The sequence below is a fragment of the Rutidosis leptorrhynchoides genome, unplaced genomic scaffold (genome assembly GCF_046630445.1).
Source record: "Rutidosis leptorrhynchoides isolate AG116_Rl617_1_P2 unplaced genomic scaffold, CSIRO_AGI_Rlap_v1 contig242, whole genome shotgun sequence".
In the NCBI taxonomy this organism is placed as follows: Eukaryota; Viridiplantae; Streptophyta; class Magnoliopsida; order Asterales; family Asteraceae; genus Rutidosis; species Rutidosis leptorrhynchoides.
Genome location: NW_027266491.1, coordinates 61,677 through 84,027, shown reverse-complemented (window position 1 = coordinate 84,027; position 22,351 = coordinate 61,677). Strand labels below are relative to the sequence as shown.

Below are 22,351 nucleotides of genomic sequence, written 5' to 3'. Positions count from 1 at the left end.
GTATAGGAGGACAGCACCTAAAGGTCTGAAAATGAAAAAGTTCATCAGAGGACCTAGTGGAACTCTAATTCATGATAGCTCTTACGTTGGAGAAGATGCCTGGAGTGATGATCTAGAGACTTCTCCGGACAGTGTGGAACAGATGATTGACAGTGATGTGAAATTGAGTTCCAAAGAAAAGGAAGAACTGAAAAAAGACTTGGGCGTCACAGGTTTGTCAGTGATTCTAATTTGTATGTTTCTATGTAGTTCAAGTCTGTCCTGTTCCTGCCCCTAAGACATCGTATTTGTACTTGCTGTATGTATTAAGTTTATTGGCAGATTATTGAGATTTTCCATTTCCTACTGATGTAGTTATTGCTAGAGTTGGAAATAATTTCGTTGTCTATTGATCTTTTTGAAGTCATGGCAATTTCATTTTTACCTTGATAAATCAAGCTTGTTATCCAAATTCATTATCTAGTATTTTTCTTTCCAGGAGAAGTTCAAGAAAATGGAGGAACATGGCGTGATAGACTTAAAACATGGAAAGACATCCTCGCAAAGGATCGATTAGTTGACCAATTAAATTCTAGTAATACCGAATATGCAGTTGAATTTGACATGGAAGAGGTTGAAAATAGTCTTCGTAAGGATGTTGTAGAAAAAGTAACTGACACACAGGGAGCCCGAGCTTTATGGATAGCTAAGAGATGGTGGCGATATCGTCCAAAACTTCCTTACACTTATTTTCTTAACAAGCTTGACTGCTCGGAAGTAAGTGGTGGTCTCCGTATCCATTTTCTTTCTTCTTGTTTTTCGCCTGGATCTTCTACATGACAGTTATACTGACTTCTGCTTGCAAAGTGTACTTTTGATTTCGGAGAACTAGATTACCTCTCTTTCTTCGTTTTCTGTGATTAACGGAGATAATTGTCTGGAATTAGAATTGATGAATGTATTCATGGACAAAATTCTCTCAGAGAATTGGAATTTTATTTCCTGCAAAATGTTGCCATTGCTCCATATCTCCATTGCCCCCAAAATTAAAATCTTCAAGTTTGAAGACTGTAAATTTAGGAAAAAATATGCATGCAATGAAAAGCAGTGGTACGAAATGGCAAAGTAGTACAGTTGAATATATTAACTTGTTTTAAGTTCAGTAATGTTCGTGGGCCACAGGTATGTAGGTAATTTTTTTAATTCTGTGCATTCTTTGTTACAGGTTGCTGCAGTTGTCTTTACGGAGGACCTGAAAAGATTGTATGTAACAATGAAAGAAGGTTTTCCATTAGAATATGTTGTAAGTTTCAGCTCTCTCTCATTCTATCGATCAATTTCCAGCTTTGCCATCTTCAGTTGCTTCATGATTCTCTTTTTGGTAGGTGGATATTCCCCTTGATCCTTACATGTTTGAGACTATTGCAAGTTCTGGTGTTGAAGTGGATCTCCTAGAGAAGCGACAGATCCATTACTTTATGAAAGTAGTGATTGCTTTGGTTCCTGGATTACTGTTTCTCTGGCTTATTAGGGAGACTGTGATGCTTCTACATGTCACATCAAATCGCTTTCTTTACAAAAAATATAATCAGCTTTTCGATATGGCCTATGCTGAAAATTTTATCCTGGTATGCCTCTAAAATCTCTGTTGCTTTTTTTCACCTAATTTTGCATCTTTAGTTCTCACCATGCTGCAATCTTACCCAGCCAGTTGGAGATGTTGGTGAAACAAAGTCTATGCATAAAGAAGTTGTACTTGGAGGAGATGTCTGGAATCTTCTTGATGAGATAATGATATACATGGAAAACCCAATGCAGTATTATGAGAAAGGGGTGGCTTTTGCTCGGGTAAATTTTCTTTAGTTTCATAAAAGATAAAACACTTCTCTTGTATATGCTTTTCATTCAAGGAACTACAGTTCATATTAAAAAAATGCAGCTCAATGATGTTCTTATCTTATGTCTGTATTTGCCAGGGTGTTCTTTTATCAGGACCCCCTGGAACAGGAAAGACGCTTTTTGCTCGAACTCTGTCGAAAGAGAGTGGGTTGCCCTTTGTGTTTGCTTCTGGAGCAGAGTTTACTGACAGTGAGAAAAGTGGTGCAGCAAGGATTAATGAAATATTCTCTATTGCGAGGAGAAACGTAAGAAGATTTTTTTGTCTCTTTGTTTGCTTTTTCCTAGACATGGATTTCTCTAACACAACGAATGTAGTGGGACTATAAAAGGCATCAATCAGATTACATTGTGCTGAATCAGATTATCTCGTGCTGAACTGTTAGTAAATTTCTTGGAAATGCACGAAGTCAAATTTGTAGTTGTTTGTGTTAGACATTATTGTAGAATTTCTTGCTACATTGTGGAAATTAATCAACATGTCTGCGTAATGAGGAACCAAAAATCGAACTGATGAATCACTTGCAATACCTCCCACATCAGTCATTTGGAGTTGCAATATTTTCTCCTGGATTTAATTTATTCTATCTAGATCTTTTTCTTAATTACTTTTCACTATTGCATTTAAAATAATATAGATAACGATGGCTCATGATTAGTTACTTTGTTCAGGCTCCCTCGTTTATTTTTGTGGATGAAATTGATGCAATTGCTGGAAGGCATGCAAGAAAGGATCCACGTAGGAGGGCAACTTTTGAGGCTTTGATTGCACAGCTGGATGGCGAGTGAGTATTAAAAACAAACTGCAGCTCTCTATTTTTCTCAATAGTCCATGGTTTATAATGATCGGCTTTATTTCATGTGCAGAAAGGAAAAAACTGGTGTTGATCGGTTTTCACTTAGACAGGCTGTTATATTCATATGTGCTACAAATAGGCCAGATGAATTGGACCTAGAATTTGTTCGTGCTGGACGCATTGACCGCCGCTTGTACATTGGTCTTCCTGACGCGAAACAACGTGTGCAGATTTTCAAGGTGCATAGTGCTGGGAAGGAACTTGCTGAGGATGTGGACTTTTCAAAGGTCTGTGAACTGCGACTCCCATAAATACTACTCCCTCCGTCCCAAATTAGATGCTAATCTAGGAGATTTCACACAAACCAAGAAAACATGTTTATAAGCTCATTTTCCAACATAATTGTGATTGTATAGACTAAAAAACCCTCATGGGGAACATGTGGGTGAAGTTGGTGAGGGAGAGTGCATGGGGGACATGAGGGTGAAGATGATGAAGTTGGTGAGGGTATAATGGAAAAACATGATTAATGTTCATTAAACTTGTCAAAATTTGCATCTAATTTGGGAAAAAAAATTATGTTTATATTAGCATCTAATCTGAGACGGAGGGAGTAATACACATCCATGCATTATTCACTATTTTCTACCCTTTTTATATTCTGAGCAATTGTTACACCAAGTATCAAGTCAGACAGTGTGTTACAGAATTTTGGAGATCTACTATGCACTAAAGTTGATATAGCTTTATTGATCATGTAGATTTAGTCTTGTCAACTTTGTGATACAACTAGACATGAAAACAATGTATTATGCTTACATTTGCATCAGTTGGATAGATTGTTTAAACTGGTCACTTCTTAACTAACTGGTAAAATCCTGTCTCCTCTTCGCAGGTTGTTTTCCGAACTGTTGGTTTTTCTGGAGCAGACATTCGGAATCTTGTCAATGAAGCAGCAATCATGTCTGTAAGTTAGCTATTGCATTGTATAACATTTGTGATATATGTTTTGGCAATGTGTTTGCCCTAATGTTTAGTCACCTTCCATTTACGTGAGATTCTGAATATCTCCTAGAGGAAGATCATCTACATTGAGGACTCTAGCACATGGGATTTATACGATATTGTATATGGCTTCGTTAATATAGTCCCGCTCTCTAATACACAGTGTTTTCCCATGAATGCAGGTGAGAAAAGGACGTTCAAAAATCTACCAGCAAGATATTGTTGACGTGTTAGATAAGCAACTACTGGAAGGCATGGGAGTGCTGCTCACTGAAGAGGAACAGCAGAAAATTGAAAGAGATGTATGTCGTTTCCCTTTATTTTCAATATTGGTAGTTATGTTTTGGAAAATTATATCGGTATATATTCAGAATTCATTTTATGTTTTTCTGGCGTAGATATCATTTGATAAAAGGAAATTGTTGGCCGTTCATGAGGCTGGTCACATTGTATTGGCTCACCTGTTTCCTACCTTTGATTGGCATGCATTTTCTCAGCTTCTGCCTGGTGGCAAGGTGCAATTCCCTACAGCGTTGTGATTTACATGTCTGAAGACTATTACATAAGTTTTTCTCCTTTCAGAAAGACGTAATTTTTTCCGCTTCCTTCCATCTTGAGCAGGAAACAGCCGTATCTGTATTCTATCCTAGAGAAGACATGGTTAGACCAAGGTTATACAACCTTTGGTTACATGAAAATGCAAATGGTAGTAGCTCATGGCGGGCGTTGTGCCGAACGTGTGGTGTTTGGTAATGACATAACTGATGGAGGAACTGATGATCTTGAAAAGATAACGAAGGTACTACGTAAAACGGCCTTCAAGGGTTTGCTTGTAGGGAAAAGTAACAAATTTAAAGTTACATGAACTTAAATTGACACATTCTTGTCCAAATTCCTGTCCTTGTGCAGATTGCCAGAGAGATGGCAATCAGCCCCCAAAATGCAAAGTTGGGACTATATGGTTTAACCAGGAGAGTTGGATTGATGGATCAACCTGATAATCCTGATAATGAGTTGATAAAGTATAGGGTATGTTGGTAGTTTCTTAAGCTAAAACTAAAAAGTAGAATTATGATGCCTTCTTTTCATTTCAGAATTTCTAATGAACTGATGTGTGTTCTTTGTCATGGTGTTAGTGGGATGACCCTCAAGTGATTCCTGCAAACATGACCCTCGAAGTATCTGAGCTCTTCACTCGGGAGATTACTAGGGTAAATATTGTTTTTTTGCTTAAACCCGACTTTTGTTATAGAAAATAAATCTATTAATTAATTGAAGGAACAAAAAATTAATGGTCTGGCATCTTTTGGTTCTGTTCTTCTATAATTGATCTTAATTGAAGATGGTACATTGTTAAACTTGTACTTGCTCTTTTAGCATGTGTTTCCTTTCGTCAATCTCTTTTTCCTTTAAAAGTTCCGAGTTATTCTTGATTCAGTACATCGATGAGACCGAAGAACTTGCAATGAAAGGGTTGATGGAGAATCGGCATATTCTTGATATAATCTCAAAGGAATTATTGGAAAAGTCAAGGATAACAGGATTGGTATAATATACTTTCTTGGCTTTCACTTAAATTAAAACCCGTTTACATTTACTAAATGGTTTTGTGTGGTTTCATTCATTAGGAAGTTGGGGAGATAATGAAGGGACTTTCCCCAGTCATGTTTGAGGATTTCGTAAAGCCATTCCAGATAAACTTGGAAAAGGTAATTTCTTCTCAAATTGGCATTCTCTCTCACGCCCTCGCTCATTTAGTTCCGAATTGTAGTAAATTAAGAATCTTACTAATAAAACGAACAATGATAAGCTGACTACTTGATTTTTTTTTCCTCTGCGGTCTTTGAAATCTTCAGGATGGGCCATTGCCTCACAATGATAAGTTGAGATATGAACCATTGAATGTATATCCTGCACCACTCCACCGATGTTAAACGTTTCTTTGGTTAACGACAAGGAGTTTGAGATGCTGAAACCAAAACTAGAAGATAGTTGAAAGCAAATAAAAAGTTTTGTTCAAGCGACTCGAGAATTGAAATCGACTTTCAGCAATAACCTCGCCTTCATCCTGTGAAGACGAAGTTGCTGACTCCTAAGTCGGAACAATAACGGATGGGAAACATCACACAAAGGCGTTACTCTGTAATTTAGATGAGTTATTTATTTAACATAATTGTCCCTCATTTTTTGTTCAGAATTCTTGTATTCGATGTCTTATTATATGAATGTAACATTATATTTGTCCTCCAGGAAGTTTTCAAATAAGAAGAATGTCAAAAACTTGTGTTGTACACTTGTTTGTTTCAAAACTATATAAATGAGAAAAAAATCATAAGCTTCGTTGTCATTGTCAAGCGAATAATTCAAAATCAAAGGCAGCTACAATAAGAGATGGGGGGGATAAGATAACTCGTCTTCCACATTTGGTCTTTTCGTATGAATAAAATATATAAGGAGTCAATTGAAAACAAATGTAAAGGTTGGTGGACGAACCATGTAATAATCCCAAAATTACAACATCTATCGAAAAGGTTTAAGCAAAGCCCCTCTCCTCTCTACCAAGTAACAACAGCTTCCCACTCAATATCACCATGGATGAAGTTGACAAAAGCTTCCCTCTTTTTTCCTCCAAACCCCATAAACCCTTCCCTAAGAAAAAACCTAATCAAACACAACCCGAAACCCCAATCTCAAGTCAGCACCTTGAAATCGAAAAATTCTCAAAACCAAATACCGACTCTATCACAACTTCATTCGCCGACCTCGGCCTCGCGGAATGGGCACTAAACACCTGCAAGGAGCTAGGCATGCGGCGGCCCACGGCGGTGCAATCGCACTGCATCCCTAAAATTTTGGAAGGCAGCGACGTCCTCGGCTTAGCTCAGACAGGAAGCGGGAAGACGGCGGCGTTTGCGCTTCCGATTCTACAGAAGCTCGCACAGGATCCCTATGGGGTTTTGGCGCTGGTGATGACCCCAACAAGGGAATTGGCTTACCAGCTGGCAGAGCAGTTCAAGGCTCTTGGGTCGTGTCTGAATGTGAGGTGTGCTGTGATTGTCGGAGGAATGGATAAGCTGAGTCAAGCACGGTTGCTCTCGCAAAGACCTCACATTGTTATCGCCACGCCGGGAAGAGTGAAGGTGTTGATTGAGGAGAATCCTGACATTCCGCCTGTGTTTAGCAGGACTAAAGTAAGCATTTTTACGAAAAAGATAACGAATTCAGTAAAGGGTGAATGAATTTTAGAGATTTCAGGTTGTGGATTGATTTATGCTGTGAAACAGAGCATTGCAATTGCTAAATGTGATTTCATTTGGGTTTTAGTTGTGTTTAGCAGGACTAAAGTAACCATAGGAGTATCTAATAACAAATGGTGAATGACTTTGAGGGTATTGAGATTGTGGATTGATTTAAGCGATGAAATAGACTATTGTAATTGCTAAATATACTTTTGTTTGGGTTTTATTTGAGTTTATTTGTCTACAAATAAAAAACTACTGATTATTGTAAGTTCAGAACTAGGGTAAAATGCTGTTCCTTCTAAGGTCTTACACTTGCACTGGTTATACAAAGACCGATTCATTAACTTTTTTTCTCCAATGTTTTTTGCTTCAGTTTTTAGTTTTGGATGAAGCAGACAGAATTTTGGATGTCGGTTTTGAAGAAGAACTGAAGGTTGTGTTTCAGTGCTTACCTAAGGATCGACAAACCTTGTTGTTTTCTGCAACAATGACAAGTGACCTGCAAACACTACTTGAGGTTTCAGCAAATAAGGCCTATTTCTATGAACAATACGAAGGTTTCAAGACAGTAGACACACTTAAACAGCAATATTTGTTTATTCCCCACAATGTGAAGGATGTTTATCTTGTACACGTTTTATCTAAAATGGAAGACATGGGTATTCGCTCTGCTATGATATTCGTCTCCACATGCAGGTATCAACTTTTCTATTTTGTTTTTCTGTTAGTTTCCCTTTTACTTAGCATTAATAATTTCTGTCCTTTGGTGTGGAAACAGAAATTGTCACCTCTTAAGTTTGTTATTGGAAGAGCTTGGTGTGGAAACATCAGCATTGCATTCATTCAAGTCCCAATCTCTCAGGCTTTCTGCGTTACATCGATTTAAATCTGGACAAGTTTCTATACTTATTGCTACCGATGTTGCCAGTCGTGGTCTGGACATTCCTACTGTTGATCTTGTTATCAACTACGACATCCCAAGGTCGTTATTAATCTTATAAATCTCTATAAAGTCAGTTTACTTTCTCGACTTGTTTTCGTCCCAGTAGAATTTAACTTTAATTTCCGGTATTGTAGGTATCCGAGAGATTACGTTCACCGTGTGGGACGCACTGCAAGAGCTGGCAGGGGAGGGTTGGCTATGAGCTTTGTTACACAGGTGAGCTATAGAAACTGGAAAGCAGCTGGTTATAAATACTTATTTTTATAGAGAATATTCATAGAAATAGTATTATGAGAATGATGTACAACATTTCTTGTCGTCTTTGTTTGTTTTGCAGAATGATGTAGATTTAATTCATGAAATAGAAGCTGAACTTGGAAAACAACTGGAACTATTTGACTGTAAAGAAACCGATGTCCAATCTGATATTACGAGGGTAAGATCTCTCTACGATTGTTGTTTATTTTTTATAAAAAGTTATATGCGATGCCGATCCAATTTAATTCGTACGAAATTTGTAGGTTTTCAAGGCTAGACGTGTGGCAACAATGAAAATGACGGATGATGGGTTTGAGGAGAAAGTGAAAGAACGAAAGAAACAGAAGATGAAGACACTGGTAGAGAAAGGTTTGTTTAAGAAGCACAGAAAGAAGAGAAAGAGGGAAACGCCTTCTAAATAGTTTCTTCCTCTTCCAACTTTGTAATCAGTAAGCTGCATTTTGTCTAGCAGCTCAGCGTGACAATGTGTGTCCCCTTTCTTTTCAATTAAATTAAAAATATCTTCTTTTTTGTAATTGAATTATTTCATTATACAACTTGCAAATTCAAATTGGTCACATAGGAAACAACTTTTACAAGAACACTGCTTTATTGTTCTACATTCTATAATGAGAAGAGATTTATCTACTATTTCTTGGTCTTCTTGAAAAGAAGTGTCGATCCATTCACTGTAAATGTCAATCGGCTCAGTTAAAGGTGTGATTTTGGTGCTGAAACTTTCCTGGCAAATCCGACATGATTGCCCAACCGATATGGAGCTGCCGGTCAAACTGACATTCAACACTGCCGGCATGGTTGCAGAAAGGACGAGAGAAACAAGTATCCAGTTTAGTCGGCATACGCTTCTTCGGCGAGCTGACTGTGATGAAGTCTACTAATCCAAATCAGGATAGCATAACAATTTAAATAGCACTCAAGTTCAAATATAAGCTCATCCATTATACATCATCCGAAAGTTTGATTAAGCATCATTCACCAAATATCAAATTAAACTTGAACTGATAATAAACTACTACAACTAAAATCCCCCGATAAGATGTTATTGTATTTAACTTGTTTGTTTCCACTCTTCAACTCTCTGTTTGCTGCTGCTGTTGAGTTTGTGGCTGTCCTCCTTGATTCAGTGGCCACGCCATGAAAGCCACAGGCGGTCGAGGCTGCTGGCCAGCATATAGCGCCGTGGACCCCATAGGATGATAGTAATATGAGATATCCCCAGAGGGACCACCTACAACAGGAATAGTAGCTTTAGTAACTCCAAGTCCTTCCTCTTTCAACTCGTCTCTTGGAATAATATCTACCAAGAAATCAAACACGTCGGTCCTCGAGATCGCTGCAGCGATATCATTCTTCTGTAAGGTCCCTCCTCTTGTTCTCTTCCGTGTGGATCCAAGACCTCAGAGTCAGTTCCAAGATGAACATTTCGCACGCTTTCGCGAAAATCACGGGAGCCTCAGCCGAGATCATTCGGACGTCTTCGTCAGCTTTCATTATCTTTTTTATTCGAGCGAGTGGAAGGCTGTGGTTCTTGAAATCAACCGCCTGCTCGACTTCTTGCTGTTGGTTTGTCCAAAAAGTTTGAAGCTGTTGTTGTTGTTGTTGCTGCTGCTGGTTTATGTGTTGAGGTTGAGGAAAGGTGGCGAGTTGGTGTTGCACATCTCCTAAATTATACGGGATTTGACCACCACTAGCCACATTTCCCACCACCACAGGCTGCTGCTGTTGACTTTTTTCTGATTGATCCATAATACCCTCTAGTAATAATACTGCGAAAGATTCAATACAAAGTAAGAAACTTGATTAAGATTGTAAACAGTGATATAAGATGAAGAACATAAATTGCCAACAACTTATATGGATTTCTTTACACAAAGATGATGATTCCAATTCACAAAGGTGGACGAATCACAGGGCTTCCGTTACCTTGGGACTTCAATGTAATTAAATTTTAGGTGAATGTGTCTGTATAGAAGACTGACTGTTAGTCTAGTATAACAGTGACAGCTAAATGCAGTGATTTTTACTATATGAAGCACTTGATTGAGCATGCAAGACCTCATCATAAGAATATTATTGCCCTCAAGCTAACCCGTGAACACGATTTGCAGAGAAACACAATTCATCAAACCCATTAATTTAATTCTCCCTTCAATACCATTTCCCTTTTTCGATGAAATAATAAATCATGATTGAAGAAATATCAATAATCGGGGATCACTAGGCTCCTTGTTTTGCATATAAAAACCAAACCAATCAATCTAAGGTCCACAACAGACAATCTGACTGCATATAACACCAGAAACAGAAATTATTAAACTAATGACATGTTTTATTTTAATAAAACCCCATTAATCTCTGTTAATTTGTTCAGAAAGAACATTAATGAAAGATAGCACAATCACAGCTAGAACAACAAAGATAACATACAAATATAAAATATTAACATGAATGCAAAAAAGTTGGAAGCTTTGCATAAAGAAGAATACCCTTTAATTTGCTTACATCAAAGTTACTGTCGAGCTTCTTTCTCTACAGTAGAACCCTAGGATCGGAGAAAAGGGTTTAATTTATTTTTTCTCAAAGGAGGGGGACTCAGGTTTTTTGAATGTAGCCAGTCTTCCAATTCTATGTTCTTGTTCAAGACTGAGAGATTTCTGGTGGCATCTCAAAATCAACACGTGTCAATCGGTGAGAGTTTCCTTCAACTAAAGTAGCCTCTTGTTTTATTTGTCACGTGGAAAAAATGTACTGGGTGTTACGTGACTAATGATGCTAAAGTAAACCGACTGTGACTCTAAGGAAAATGACTGTTCACTGTTGCATAGTAAAATGACACGGTTAATTAGGGAGAGGTAGTAAGTAATGTAGAAGCCACAAAGGTAAAAACAAGTCTTTTGAAGATATACGAAGCATGTTCGAGTATGCTCCAAAAATAAAACCAACATATTCTAAACTTATAAAGATGACTAAAAGAGCAATGCGTAAGGACTGATTAGGGGATGGGGAAAATATAGGGGTTAAGAGAATTTGCTAGTGGACGATATTATTGCCCGTCAATGTTATGTAAGAACGAAATTTAGTACTGCCTCCGTCAGAATTAGATGACAATTTTTAGTACTTCATATAAATTAAGAAAATGAAAATAAAATTAATAACTTGGTGGTGAATTTAATTTGGATCAATTTTTATATGGGATCGTTCGTTATTTTATCTAAAAAAATTACGTAAATGTGTTATACGAATGATGTAGATGAATATGGTAGAATTATTTATGGAATTTGACAATAAAATAAATTAAAAATGTATTGAAATAAGTTATTTTATGTATACATGAAGTGCATAATATGCATAATTTAGGGTAATAAGTTTGTGGGCCCGTCCGTTGGACGGGAAGTTCGTACCTTTAAAAATTAATAATTTAAATACATATATCATATAAAAAGTTACATAATAATTACTCGTATCAAACATTATTAAATCTATGTCAAATATCATATAAAAGGTAATTATTTTTAACTCTATATCAATTATAATTATTTAGATTTTATTTCAAAAATTATAGTCCTAGAATTAAAAATTTATTTATTTTTTTAAAATAATAAACATAATAAAAAGTAAAAATTACATATCAAGATTTGATTTCATAATAAAATTTAGAATTGCATCTAATCAATTTAATTGTTCATATTGCTTGAAAAATAAGATATGCCCGTTTTAATTAAGAATAGGAAAAAAATATAGCAATTTTTATTAAGAATAATAGTTTAATTAAAAAATTAGAAAAAATAATATATATTATATTTTGATTAGGAATTACTTTTTTAATAATATACCCATTTGAATAGGAAAAAAATATGTCTTTTTTTAATTAGGCATAGGAAAAAAGAATATAATAAATTTTAATTAGAAAAAAATATTAATTGTTTGAAAAATAAGATATGCTCATTTTAATTAAGAATAAGAAAAAAATATAAGGAATTTTTATTAGGAATAATAATTTAATAAAAAAAATAATATATATTATAATTTGATTAGAAATAATGTTTTAATAATATGTCCATTTGAATAGGAAAAAAAGAAGATATGCCCGTTTTAGTTAGGAATAGAAAAAAAGAATGTAATGAATGTTAATTAGGAAAAATCGTTTAATAAAAAAATTAGAAAAAAATATAGTGTATTAGTATTTTATTAGGAATAATTTTTTAAATAATAGATTAGAAATTGATTAGGAATAAAATTATTATATTAGGAAAAAATAATTGGTAGACTTTTATTAGGAATCATTATGTTTTTATTGTGTTTTGATTTCCAAATTAGAATAGGAAAAAAAATAATATCATTGACGTAAAATTATAACTCGAAACTTAATTAAACTTAAAGTTTTAAAATACATGTGTTAAATTACTATTCGTTAATAAAACGTCATATGGTGGACGTTGATTTGACAATAAAATCTACAATTTTACTCCTAATAAAAATATAGTGTATTATAATTTTATCAGGAATAATTTTTTAAATAATAGATAAGAAATTGATTAGGAATAAAATTATTATATTAAAAAAAAAATTGGTAGAGTTTTATTAGGAATCATTATGTTTTTATTGTTTTTTGATTTCGTAATTAGAATAGGAAAAAAAATAATATCATTGACTTAAAATTGTAACTTTAAACTTAATTAAACTCAAAATTTTAAAATATATGTGTCAACTTACTATTCGTTAATAAAACGTCATATTTCGAATGTTGATTTGACAATAAAATTTGCAATTTAATTTGTAATTAAATTTGTAATTGGAACATATTAAAAATTAAAAAAATATCGTTATGTATAAAAAATATTTTTTTTGATGTAATAATTTAATGTAATGGATAAAATGAAAAAAAATACGTTTTTTTTCTTTCAAATTTATATGTATTTAGAGAAAAAAATGTTTATATTTAGGATGAAGGGAGTAATTCACACGGCGACACGTGATTGACGAGTTAGTTATATATGTAAATGTTTCTAAAAGTCATACTACATCTTAGCCCTCGTTTGTTGAGGGGAAAAACAAAATGCAAATTGCCAAGATATGTTAGCACTTTTGATCAAGTCATACTACATCTTGGTATGCTATCTTTGCAATCTAGGTTTTACCACTCCTGGAATAGACTTGAGCTCTGATATCATGATAAGATGCATAATTTAATTTTAAAAGTTGGTTTAAAGATGAAAATTTACATAAATCATTACAAAGAGTATCTAGATTTAGAAAACCACCCGATACGAGACACATAAAATGCAGAAAAGAAGACTAGAGAGATTCAAGAGATATTCATCAAATTTTAGTTTTTAGCAATTGGTTCTGATTTAACAATTAGATTGAACTCACTTGTTATTGGGAGGCATCTTGCAAGAGGATTTTCAAATTTGATGATATTGCGTCGAAAGAATAAAATGATATTTTGGTGTTATTTTCCAGTCTACAAAGTTTGGGCGTGTGAAAAATCTGAATATATAAAATGCTTGGCGGGAAGTTGTTATCGTGTGTTTCGAGAGCAAGAATTCTGCTTGGGGTGCAGCCATGATCGGCTTTTCTTGTCGTTGCTTAATGGCGAACAACTCAAAAGTTTGATGAATTTTCTTTCAACAATGTAGAAGTACGAGAAAAATCTCTTTTCGAGTTCTTCTTAACAATTATTTGATCCCGATGGAAGGTCGACATACCATTCAAAATTTTAGTTCCAACATTATTTTCTTCTCAATTTTCTGTTCTATTTTCTCGATGAATAAATTCAATCGTAAATCCAATCCTTTTACGTATTTATAATACGTTAGGTACAAGGCTAATACATTATTTTCACTAGCTATTATCATTTTCTTATCCTCATTTGTAGAAGTACGAGAAGAATCTCTTTTCGAGTTCTTCTTAACATTTGATCCCGATTCAAAAGTCGGCATATCATTCAAAATTTTAGTTCCTACATTATTTTCTTCTCAATTTTCTGTTCTATTTTCTCAATGAATAAATTCAATTAGCAAATCTAATCTTTTTATTTTTCTCGATGAATAAATTCAATTAGCAAATCCAATCTTTTTAGGTATTTATGTTATGTTAGGTACGAGGCTAATACATTATTTTCACTAATACATTATTTTCACTAGCTATTGTCATTTTCTTACCCTCATTTGTTGGGAAAAAAATACCGGATTGCACAACTCGAATCCCTGATCTCTCGAATGGAGAAGGAGATGCTTACCAATTGGGCCACGCACGGGTGTGCATCCATGCTTATTCTATGTAAGCACTTTTGATCAAGTCATACTGATTTTTTATTATAATTGCTAATTTGTTTAATGCATGATACCCAAAAGATATTCGTGTACGTGCATAAATAGTCAAAAGAAACTATGACTAAAAATTCCATTCTGTCAGAGGCTTGTACTAAAAAGTCCTAAAAATTACAAATATATCATAAAATCATAAAACGTAAACAAAATATGATATTTTTTGTTAAAGGTAAACATTTGTAGTATAATCGGAAATGGGGTTCCCGGTTATACCATGTCATTAATTAAGAAAAATCATTAATTAAAAATATTGTTTCACCTATTTACAAAAATACTCCCAAGTTTTGATAAAAAAGCATAATAGTCCCTATATTATGAATTCTGTTTTACGTAACCAATTAATCGATTTAAGACAGAAAATACTAATAACCAAAGACATGATAGAAATTTATGAAGACAATATACAACATTTTCAAGAATTAATAAGAGCACACCATAAAATGAAAACAATACATTACGCTAGTTATCTTATACATCAATATGAACATACTCGACAAAATTTAAAAAAAGAGAAAAAATATTTGAAAACTTTAGAGACTTTAAAAGTATAATTAGAAACTACATGATGGCAATAACATCTGATATAGTAAAAATAAAAGACGATTTAAAAGACATTAAAAATAAATTAAATGAAAAACTAAATAATCTAGAAAATATGATTATTGAAAATAAAAAAACTATTGAAGAATCGTTTTCTATAATAAATGAATATATAAATCAACATAAATCAAAAGACATATATCAAGAAATTAATGATTCAAAAAATTATCTTAAAAATATTAAAGATCTATTAGAAAATCAGAATGAAAAAATTTTTCAGGAGGAGGGAAATATTATAGAAAAATTAAACGAAGAGTTATACAAATTCGAAAAATTAAATTCAGAAAAAGAAAAGTCTATAATTCAACACCCAAATATCCAACAAGAAATTATTATTACAAAACCTAAAAGAACAATTACTCTAGAATTACCTCGTAGAATAGTATAATGGAGCAAGAAAATATATCCGACCAAATATCAGAAGTTAGACAACTTTTGTCTCAACTAAAAATTATTGAAGAAGAAAAAGAAAATTATGAACATAAAAATTACAATATAGATGATGATAAAGAACAAGTAGTATATGGATATGAATCAGAAGATGATTTACCATTTAGAATGAAATTAGAAGAAATTCCAGAATCAACTTCAGGTCATAAAAGAAGAAGAGAATTTTATCATAATGATTACATGAATGAAAAAGGATATACTACACAAAATGACAAATGGAAAAAATTTCCTGATGAATATACACCATCAATTAAAACTAATATAGATATTTTAAATTTAGACTGTGCTCAGAATAAAGAAGAAGTTTTAACTCTATGGATGAATAATACAGGATTAATAATCCAATTAGAAAAAATATTTCAAGATTTTAATCATAATCTAGTTTGGACCTTTGTTACTTATAAAGTAACAGGATCCGTAAAAAATTATCTACAAACCTTATCACAAGCACAAATAGAATACTTACTGAAAGACAAAACAACAAATTCAGATGTTTTCTTTACAATAGTAGATACCATAAATAGGGAATTCCTAGGAAAAGACGATATAGATAAAAAAAAAGCAACTGAAGCTGCTGAAGCAGAAAAAGCCTTATGGCATCTTAATAATATACAAATCTGTAATATGTGTGATATAGAATCTTATACATGCGAATTTCAAAAATATTACTATAAATTACCTGTAGAGAATAGAGAAACTCATAAAGAAACTTATTTAAATAAATTACCATGGCCACTTAGCAAGACTATCAAAGACATATTTTTGTCAGAAGTAGCAAATAATAGAATAGTTAATACTCTAGGAGGGGTCATAGAGGTAACTCAAAACTATATAGTACAACAATGTTTGCAGCGATTTGTAAAGAAACAACTTAAACACCCCATTGGGCAACTATGTTGTAAAAATAATCCTAGAATGCCCAGTAATTATGGATGTAACAAGGAAAGGAGGAAAATTATAAAGAAATATAGATGGAAAAAATTCCTGAAAAATAAATACAAAAAATTCAATTATAGAAATAATAACTTTAAAAGAAGAAGGTTTTTAAAAGAAAATCACCATATAAAAAAAAAACATTGTCCTGAAAATAAGAAAACATGTAGATGTTGGCTTTATAATGAAGAAGGTCATTATGCTAACAAATGTCCTAATAAAAAGAAGACTGAAAATAAAAAAAAAACTAAAAATTTTAAATATAGCAGTAGAAAATCATCTAGAACCAATAGAAAATTCAGATTCTGAAATAGAAGAAATATATAAATTAGTATCTGATAGTAGTCAGTCTTATGATTCAAAAGAAGATTATTCATCTTCAAATGAATAAGTCTAATCCAAATTGTACATTCATAGAAATAAAATATAAAGAAAAGGCTTATGACGCATATATAGATACAGGAGCAACTTTATGCTTCGCTTCAGCTAAAATCCCATTCCATTGGAAAAAACTTCAAAAACCTCTTGTAATATCAATTGCAGATGGTAGCAAACATCTTATATGGAAAGCATCATTTTTTAATAAAATAAAAATAAGAAATTATATATTTATAGTACCATCAATATATCAACAAGAATCAGGGTTACCCATAATAATAGGAAATAATTTTTTAAAATTATACCAACCATTCTGTCAATATTTGCATCATATAGAATTAACTGCACCATCTTATAAAAATCAGAAAAGTACCGTTATAAAAATACCAATATTAATGAAATTAAACAAATTACAAATTACTCAAAAACTTAAAGTTATAAATGAAAAATTAGGTATACCTATAGAATTACAAAAAGAAGTAGAAAAACTATTAGAAGATGTATGTAGTGATAATCCACTAGATCAAGATAAAAATAACAACCAAGAATTAATAGAAATAAAACTAAAAGATCCAAATCAAGAAGTAAACGTTGAAAATAAAATCCCATATTCAAAAATTGATGTAGAAGAATTTACAAAAGAATGTGCTGAACTTCTAGAAAGAGGAATACTAGAAGAATCTACTAGTAGGCATGCTGCACCTGCATTTTATGTAGAAAATCACAACGAAATAAAACGAGGAAAAAGAAGGATGGTAATCAATTATACAAAAATGAATGAAGCAACAATAGGAGACGCTTATAAATTACCTAGGAAAGATTATATACTTCAAAAAATTAGAGGAAGTCCGTTGGTTTAGCACTTTAGACGCTAAATCAGGTTTTTGGCAGTTAAGATTACATAATAATACTAAGCCACTAACAGTCTTTACTTGTCCTCCCCATAAACATTACCAATGGACAGTACTGCCATTTGGGTTAAAACAAGCACCAGAAATCTATCAAAGATTTATGGATAAAAATCTAAAAGGATTAGAGGAATTTTGTTTAGTTTATATAGATGATATACTAATTTATACAAACAATACATTAGAAGACCATTACCAGAAATTAAAAATAGTTTTAGAAAGAGTCAAAGAAAAAGGATTAGTCCTAAGTAAAAAGAAAGCGATAATTGCCAAAAATGAAATAGACTATTTAGGTTTAACTATATCAGGAAATGGAGAATTAAAATTACAAAATAATGTAGTGGAAAAACTAAATAGTTTCCCTTCAAAAATAGAAGATAGAAAACAGTTACAAAGGTTCCTAGGATCTCCGAACTACATTTCGGATCAAGGATTTATAAAATTCTTAGCCAAAGAAAGAAGACAATTACAAAAGAAATTAGGTACAAAGATCCCATGGACATGGAATATCAATGATTCAATATTTATAGACAAGCTGAAAAATGCTTGTAAAAATCTTCCGAAATTATACAATCCACAAAGTGATGACTATCTGATTGTGGAGACAGACGCCTCCCAAGAAACTTGGGCTGGCTGTATGAAAGCAAAAATCAATATTCAAAAGTCAAATAATAATAAAGACGTCGAAAGACTATGCAAATATATATCAGGAATTTTCTCAGAAACTAAGCAAAGATATCCAATACATGAAAAAGAGACACTTGCTTGTCTCAAAATATTAAGGAAATGGAGAATCGAACTTCTTACTAAAGAATTCGAACTCCGTACTGACAGTAAATAACTTACAGGTTTTATCCATTACAAAATAAAGAGCAACTTTAATCAAGGAAGACTAATCAGGTGGCAGCTCGAATTGAGACAATTCCCAGCCATCGCAAAATACATAAAATCAGAACAAAACGTCATTGCCGATACATTAACAAGAGAATGGAAGCGATCATCAAAGGAATGATGGACCAGATCGAAATCAAAAGAAAAGAAATAGTTTAGAAGCAGACTGAAATACAACAACTTGAAGCAGCAATCACTCAATTAGGAGGCCATATTCAAACATCAGAATTACTCAGCACAAGCGTGGTGGATCCATCCTTTTCCTCACCAACAACAAAAACAAAAACTACTGACCCATCATCATCAGCAACTACAACCACTCCATTAACAGTACACTATGATACTACCAGATCATCCCAAAAAAAGTTCTATGCTATATTCAATGGACCAATGAAGGGAGTATATGATCATTGGCATAAGGTTTCTCCTTTTGTTACCAGTCAGTCTAATATCCAACACCAATCATTCACAACTAGGGAAGAAGCCCAAAAAGCCTACGAAGAGTTCCAAATTCAGCAAATTCAAACACAAGCTCCTCATTATAAATCCAAACTACTTTCTTCACCATCACCCTCATCTAGGCATTTAGGAAAGATGACCCCAATAGGTAAAATTCCCAACTCTAGTATTTTCAATATTCTTACTAGAGAAGAGAAACATAAAGCCAAACAGCCATCATATTCATCATTCAATGGGTGCTACTCAATGCTCAGCCACTACTCAGAAAAAGAAATGAGCCAACATTTTTACCCATCTGTAAAAATAGATTCCAGTCCAAAAAGCAGTATTTCTCCCTGATACAAATCCCTTAACACTATACAAGTTCTTTATTCATGGCCTAATAGATACCATCTACTTAAAAGGTACCAATTTACTTTCAGAGTTCCCTTTAGGACTAGCCAGTGCCATAAAAAACTATATGAATCGCATTGAAAAGGATAGAGAAGGAAAGGATAGGGAAATATTCGTAAAAATATATAGTTCTTTTCCAATTTTCGATAAGGACAAAGTACTAGTTCCCAGCTATGCAGTCATGACTCTTGGAATATCAAACAAAAACTACCCACCAAGAGATGAACCAACAAATCGATTACTAACATAAGATGAAATTGAAGAACTCAATGCCAAGTATTTTGCAGGAATATTAAGAAATACTGGAAAGATCAATACCCATGAAAAATACTTCATAAACTATAGAAGTGAAAATATTCTAATCTATTCCAAATATAGTCAAGAGATAAGTCCCGAAGGAATAAGAGCAGTTCAACTCTTTGAAGGACCATTTGTGGATTTCTCTGGAACATTACAACATCTTCCCTACAGGACGAAGGAATTATTATGCACACTTTTACGTAGCGGAAAAGACAGCAATTCTACTGACTCTATTTCAATAATAATAGAAGACAACAAAAAAATTGAAGACAAAGAAGAAAAGAACAAAGAAGAAAAGACATCCACTCAGAAAGAATCCAAGGATGAAATAATGACAACCACTACATAAAGCAAGAAAAAGATGTCCATCCAGCCAAAAGATTCCACAGACAAATAAAGCAAGATGTATATGTCTGTGTCTTTTTGCAAAAAAACGTAAGCCCTGATGTAAATTTCTAAGGGCATCAATAATATAGCAATAATGTAATATCTAAGGGTATTAAGTGGAATATAGTCCACTTAGTTTGTGTATAAATATGTATCCTCTGGTTCGTCTAGAACTCAGAGTTTATTAAGTGAAATAAAATTCTCCTTTGTTTGTTTGATAACAAACCAACGTTTTGATTTCCCGTTTATAGGAAATCTGTTTTACTAACAAATACTCAAACATCATATAAAAATACTACAATCAAACACCCAAGCATCGAAGCAATTTATCATCAAGGGATTCAAAGATTTTCAGCAAAAATATTAGCAAAGCAAAGGATTCAGGTATGGATTCGCCAACAAATACACTTGATTTACATTTAATAGATTCACCAATTGATACATTTGATTTATCTTTAATTGAGAATTCTAATACTACACAATTATTTGCTTTACAAAATGAAACTAATCAAAAAATAACTCAATTAGAAGAAATAATTTCCAATTGTAAACAAAAAATAGAAAAAAGAAAGGTTAAAGAAATAGAAATATCATTCAGAAGAATATTACCTTCTGATCTAGCAAAAGAAATAGCAACTAGATATGAGACATATCTATCTTTATTAATCAATAATTCATATATTCATATAAGAAGATAGAAGAAAATATGGATATGCTAACCCATATTGAAATACAATTAGATTATCTATACGAAACTAATATGTATTATGATACTGAAGAATTAGAAGCAGATTGGTCAGACCAATCTATTTAGATTATATTAAGCATCTGTATTCCTATCTTATTAATAAAAATCTATTTATTTTCTTCCAATTAGCCAATTATTCAATTTCTTATCCGCAATCTAAAATTTGGTATCAGAGATAGAAAATGAGTTATATTCATAACATAGCACAAGGAATATATTTAATGAAATTAGAAAAAAATAGCCCAGATCTGAACTGGTTAATAGACTTTTGTGAAGAATATATAGAAAGGTGTTTTAATGACCTTAGAATTATTAGAGAATTAGATAATGAAAACATTAGAGATTTAAATATTCTACAATCAGAACTATCACAAAAAATTGATCTTTACTGCATTATACTAGAACAACTTAGACTTTACAATAGTTAAAAATGAAAAAAAGAAGTAGCTTCGTCCTCATCAACAATAAACACTATAGACTATCTAGATCTACAAGAAGAAAAAGGCACCTTCAAAAGGGATATATTGGTCAATAAAAATATAATCAAGAAAATTAAGAAAGAAGAATTAAATCTAAAAGAAGGGCAAGATATAAAAAACTCATTAAGAAACCTTCTTAGTAGAAAGAATATACTTTATTTTGGTAAAATTACTGCTGAATATTTGATAGAGATCTCAACTACTACTGGAGAAACTAGTATACCTATTATAAGTGGTGATGAAATAAAAGAAAAAATTAAACAGCTAAATATAAAACAAACAGATAAAGATAAAATAGGTTATATTCATATATCGACTGTTCAAATCTTGATTAAATCAACATTTATGGAAGGCATAGATTCGCCAATAAGATTAGCAATATGCGATGATAGAATCCAACATCCACGAGATAGAATAATAGGAATAGTAAATGGAAACTTAGCATATACAAAATTAAAATTTAATGTATCATTACAATTAGGAATACCCCTATGCACAGAAAATTTAGACAGATCACTGATAATAGCATATAAATTTTATAAAAATAATTTAATGGCAAAAGAAGACTATTCATTCACAATAACTTACGAAATAGGATATGCCCTATCAAACAGTCATCACAGTATACAATTTAAAGATAAAGATAAAATTTATTTAGAAGATTTATTTGGAGTAACAGCTAAGGTAGGAACAATAAAAACAACACCGATAAGTTCAATACCTAGAATAGATAATACAATAATTAAAGAACAGATATTTCGTAGGCCAAGCATGAGATTAATTAGAGATAATACTAATTACATAACAGAAGAAGATTCGTCATCCTCTAAAAATAAAGATATACAAAAAGAATTATCTAAATTAAATAATCATCTATTATTTTTTTTCTATTTTAATTAAGAAATCAAAATACAATAAAAACATAATGATTCCTAATAAAATTATAACGCAC

At 32.5% G+C, this 22,351-nt stretch overlaps 3 protein-coding genes across 3 annotated transcripts; 2 read left to right on the top strand and 1 right to left on the bottom strand.

Moving 5' to 3' along the window:
- Positions 1-4: 4 nt before the first annotated feature.
- Positions 5-5,611, top strand: LOC139882203 (ATP-dependent zinc metalloprotease FTSH 12, chloroplastic-like; the record flags this gene model as incomplete). The annotated part of the gene is given in 18 exon segments (XM_071866568.1): positions 5-212; positions 479-756; positions 1,205-1,282; positions 1,365-1,607; positions 1,687-1,827; positions 1,956-2,123; positions 2,548-2,660; positions 2,743-2,959; positions 3,568-3,639; positions 3,860-3,979; positions 4,076-4,192; positions 4,299-4,340; positions 4,342-4,476; positions 4,587-4,706; positions 4,814-4,888; positions 5,116-5,223; positions 5,306-5,386; positions 5,534-5,611. Coding segments are annotated over 18 exon segments (2,394 nt in total), but the record flags the coding sequence as incomplete, so codon positions are not given.
- A 657-nt stretch (positions 5,612-6,268) lies between these two features.
- LOC139882202 (DEAD-box ATP-dependent RNA helicase 36) lies at positions 6,269-8,542 on the top strand. The gene is made up of 6 exons (XM_071866566.1): positions 6,269-6,868; positions 7,293-7,615; positions 7,698-7,901; positions 7,997-8,078; positions 8,200-8,298; positions 8,384-8,542. Exons 1-6 carry the CDS (start codon positions 6,269-6,271, stop codon positions 8,540-8,542), a joined length of 1,467 nt encoding a protein of 488 aa, XP_071722667.1.
- Positions 8,543-9,211: 669 nt separating this feature from the next.
- LOC139882201 (nuclear transcription factor Y subunit C-2-like) lies at positions 9,212-9,887 on the bottom strand. The gene is given in 2 exon segments (XM_071866565.1): positions 9,212-9,502; positions 9,504-9,887. Coding segments are annotated over 2 exon segments (675 nt in total).
- Between the last annotated feature and the right edge of the window lie 12,464 nt (positions 9,888-22,351).

Coding starts and splice junctions, on each gene's coding strand:
- LOC139882202 (XM_071866566.1), top strand. CDS start 6,269: ATGGATGAAGTTGACAAAAGCTTCCCTCTTTTTTCCTCCAAACCCCAT. Junction 8,079..8,199: donor CTATGAGCTTTGTTACACAG/GTGAGCTATAGA, acceptor TTTGTTTTGCAG/AATGATGTAGATTTAATTCA. Junction 8,299..8,383: donor TCCAATCTGATATTACGAGG/GTAAGATCTCTC, acceptor CGAAATTTGTAG/GTTTTCAAGGCTAGACGTGT.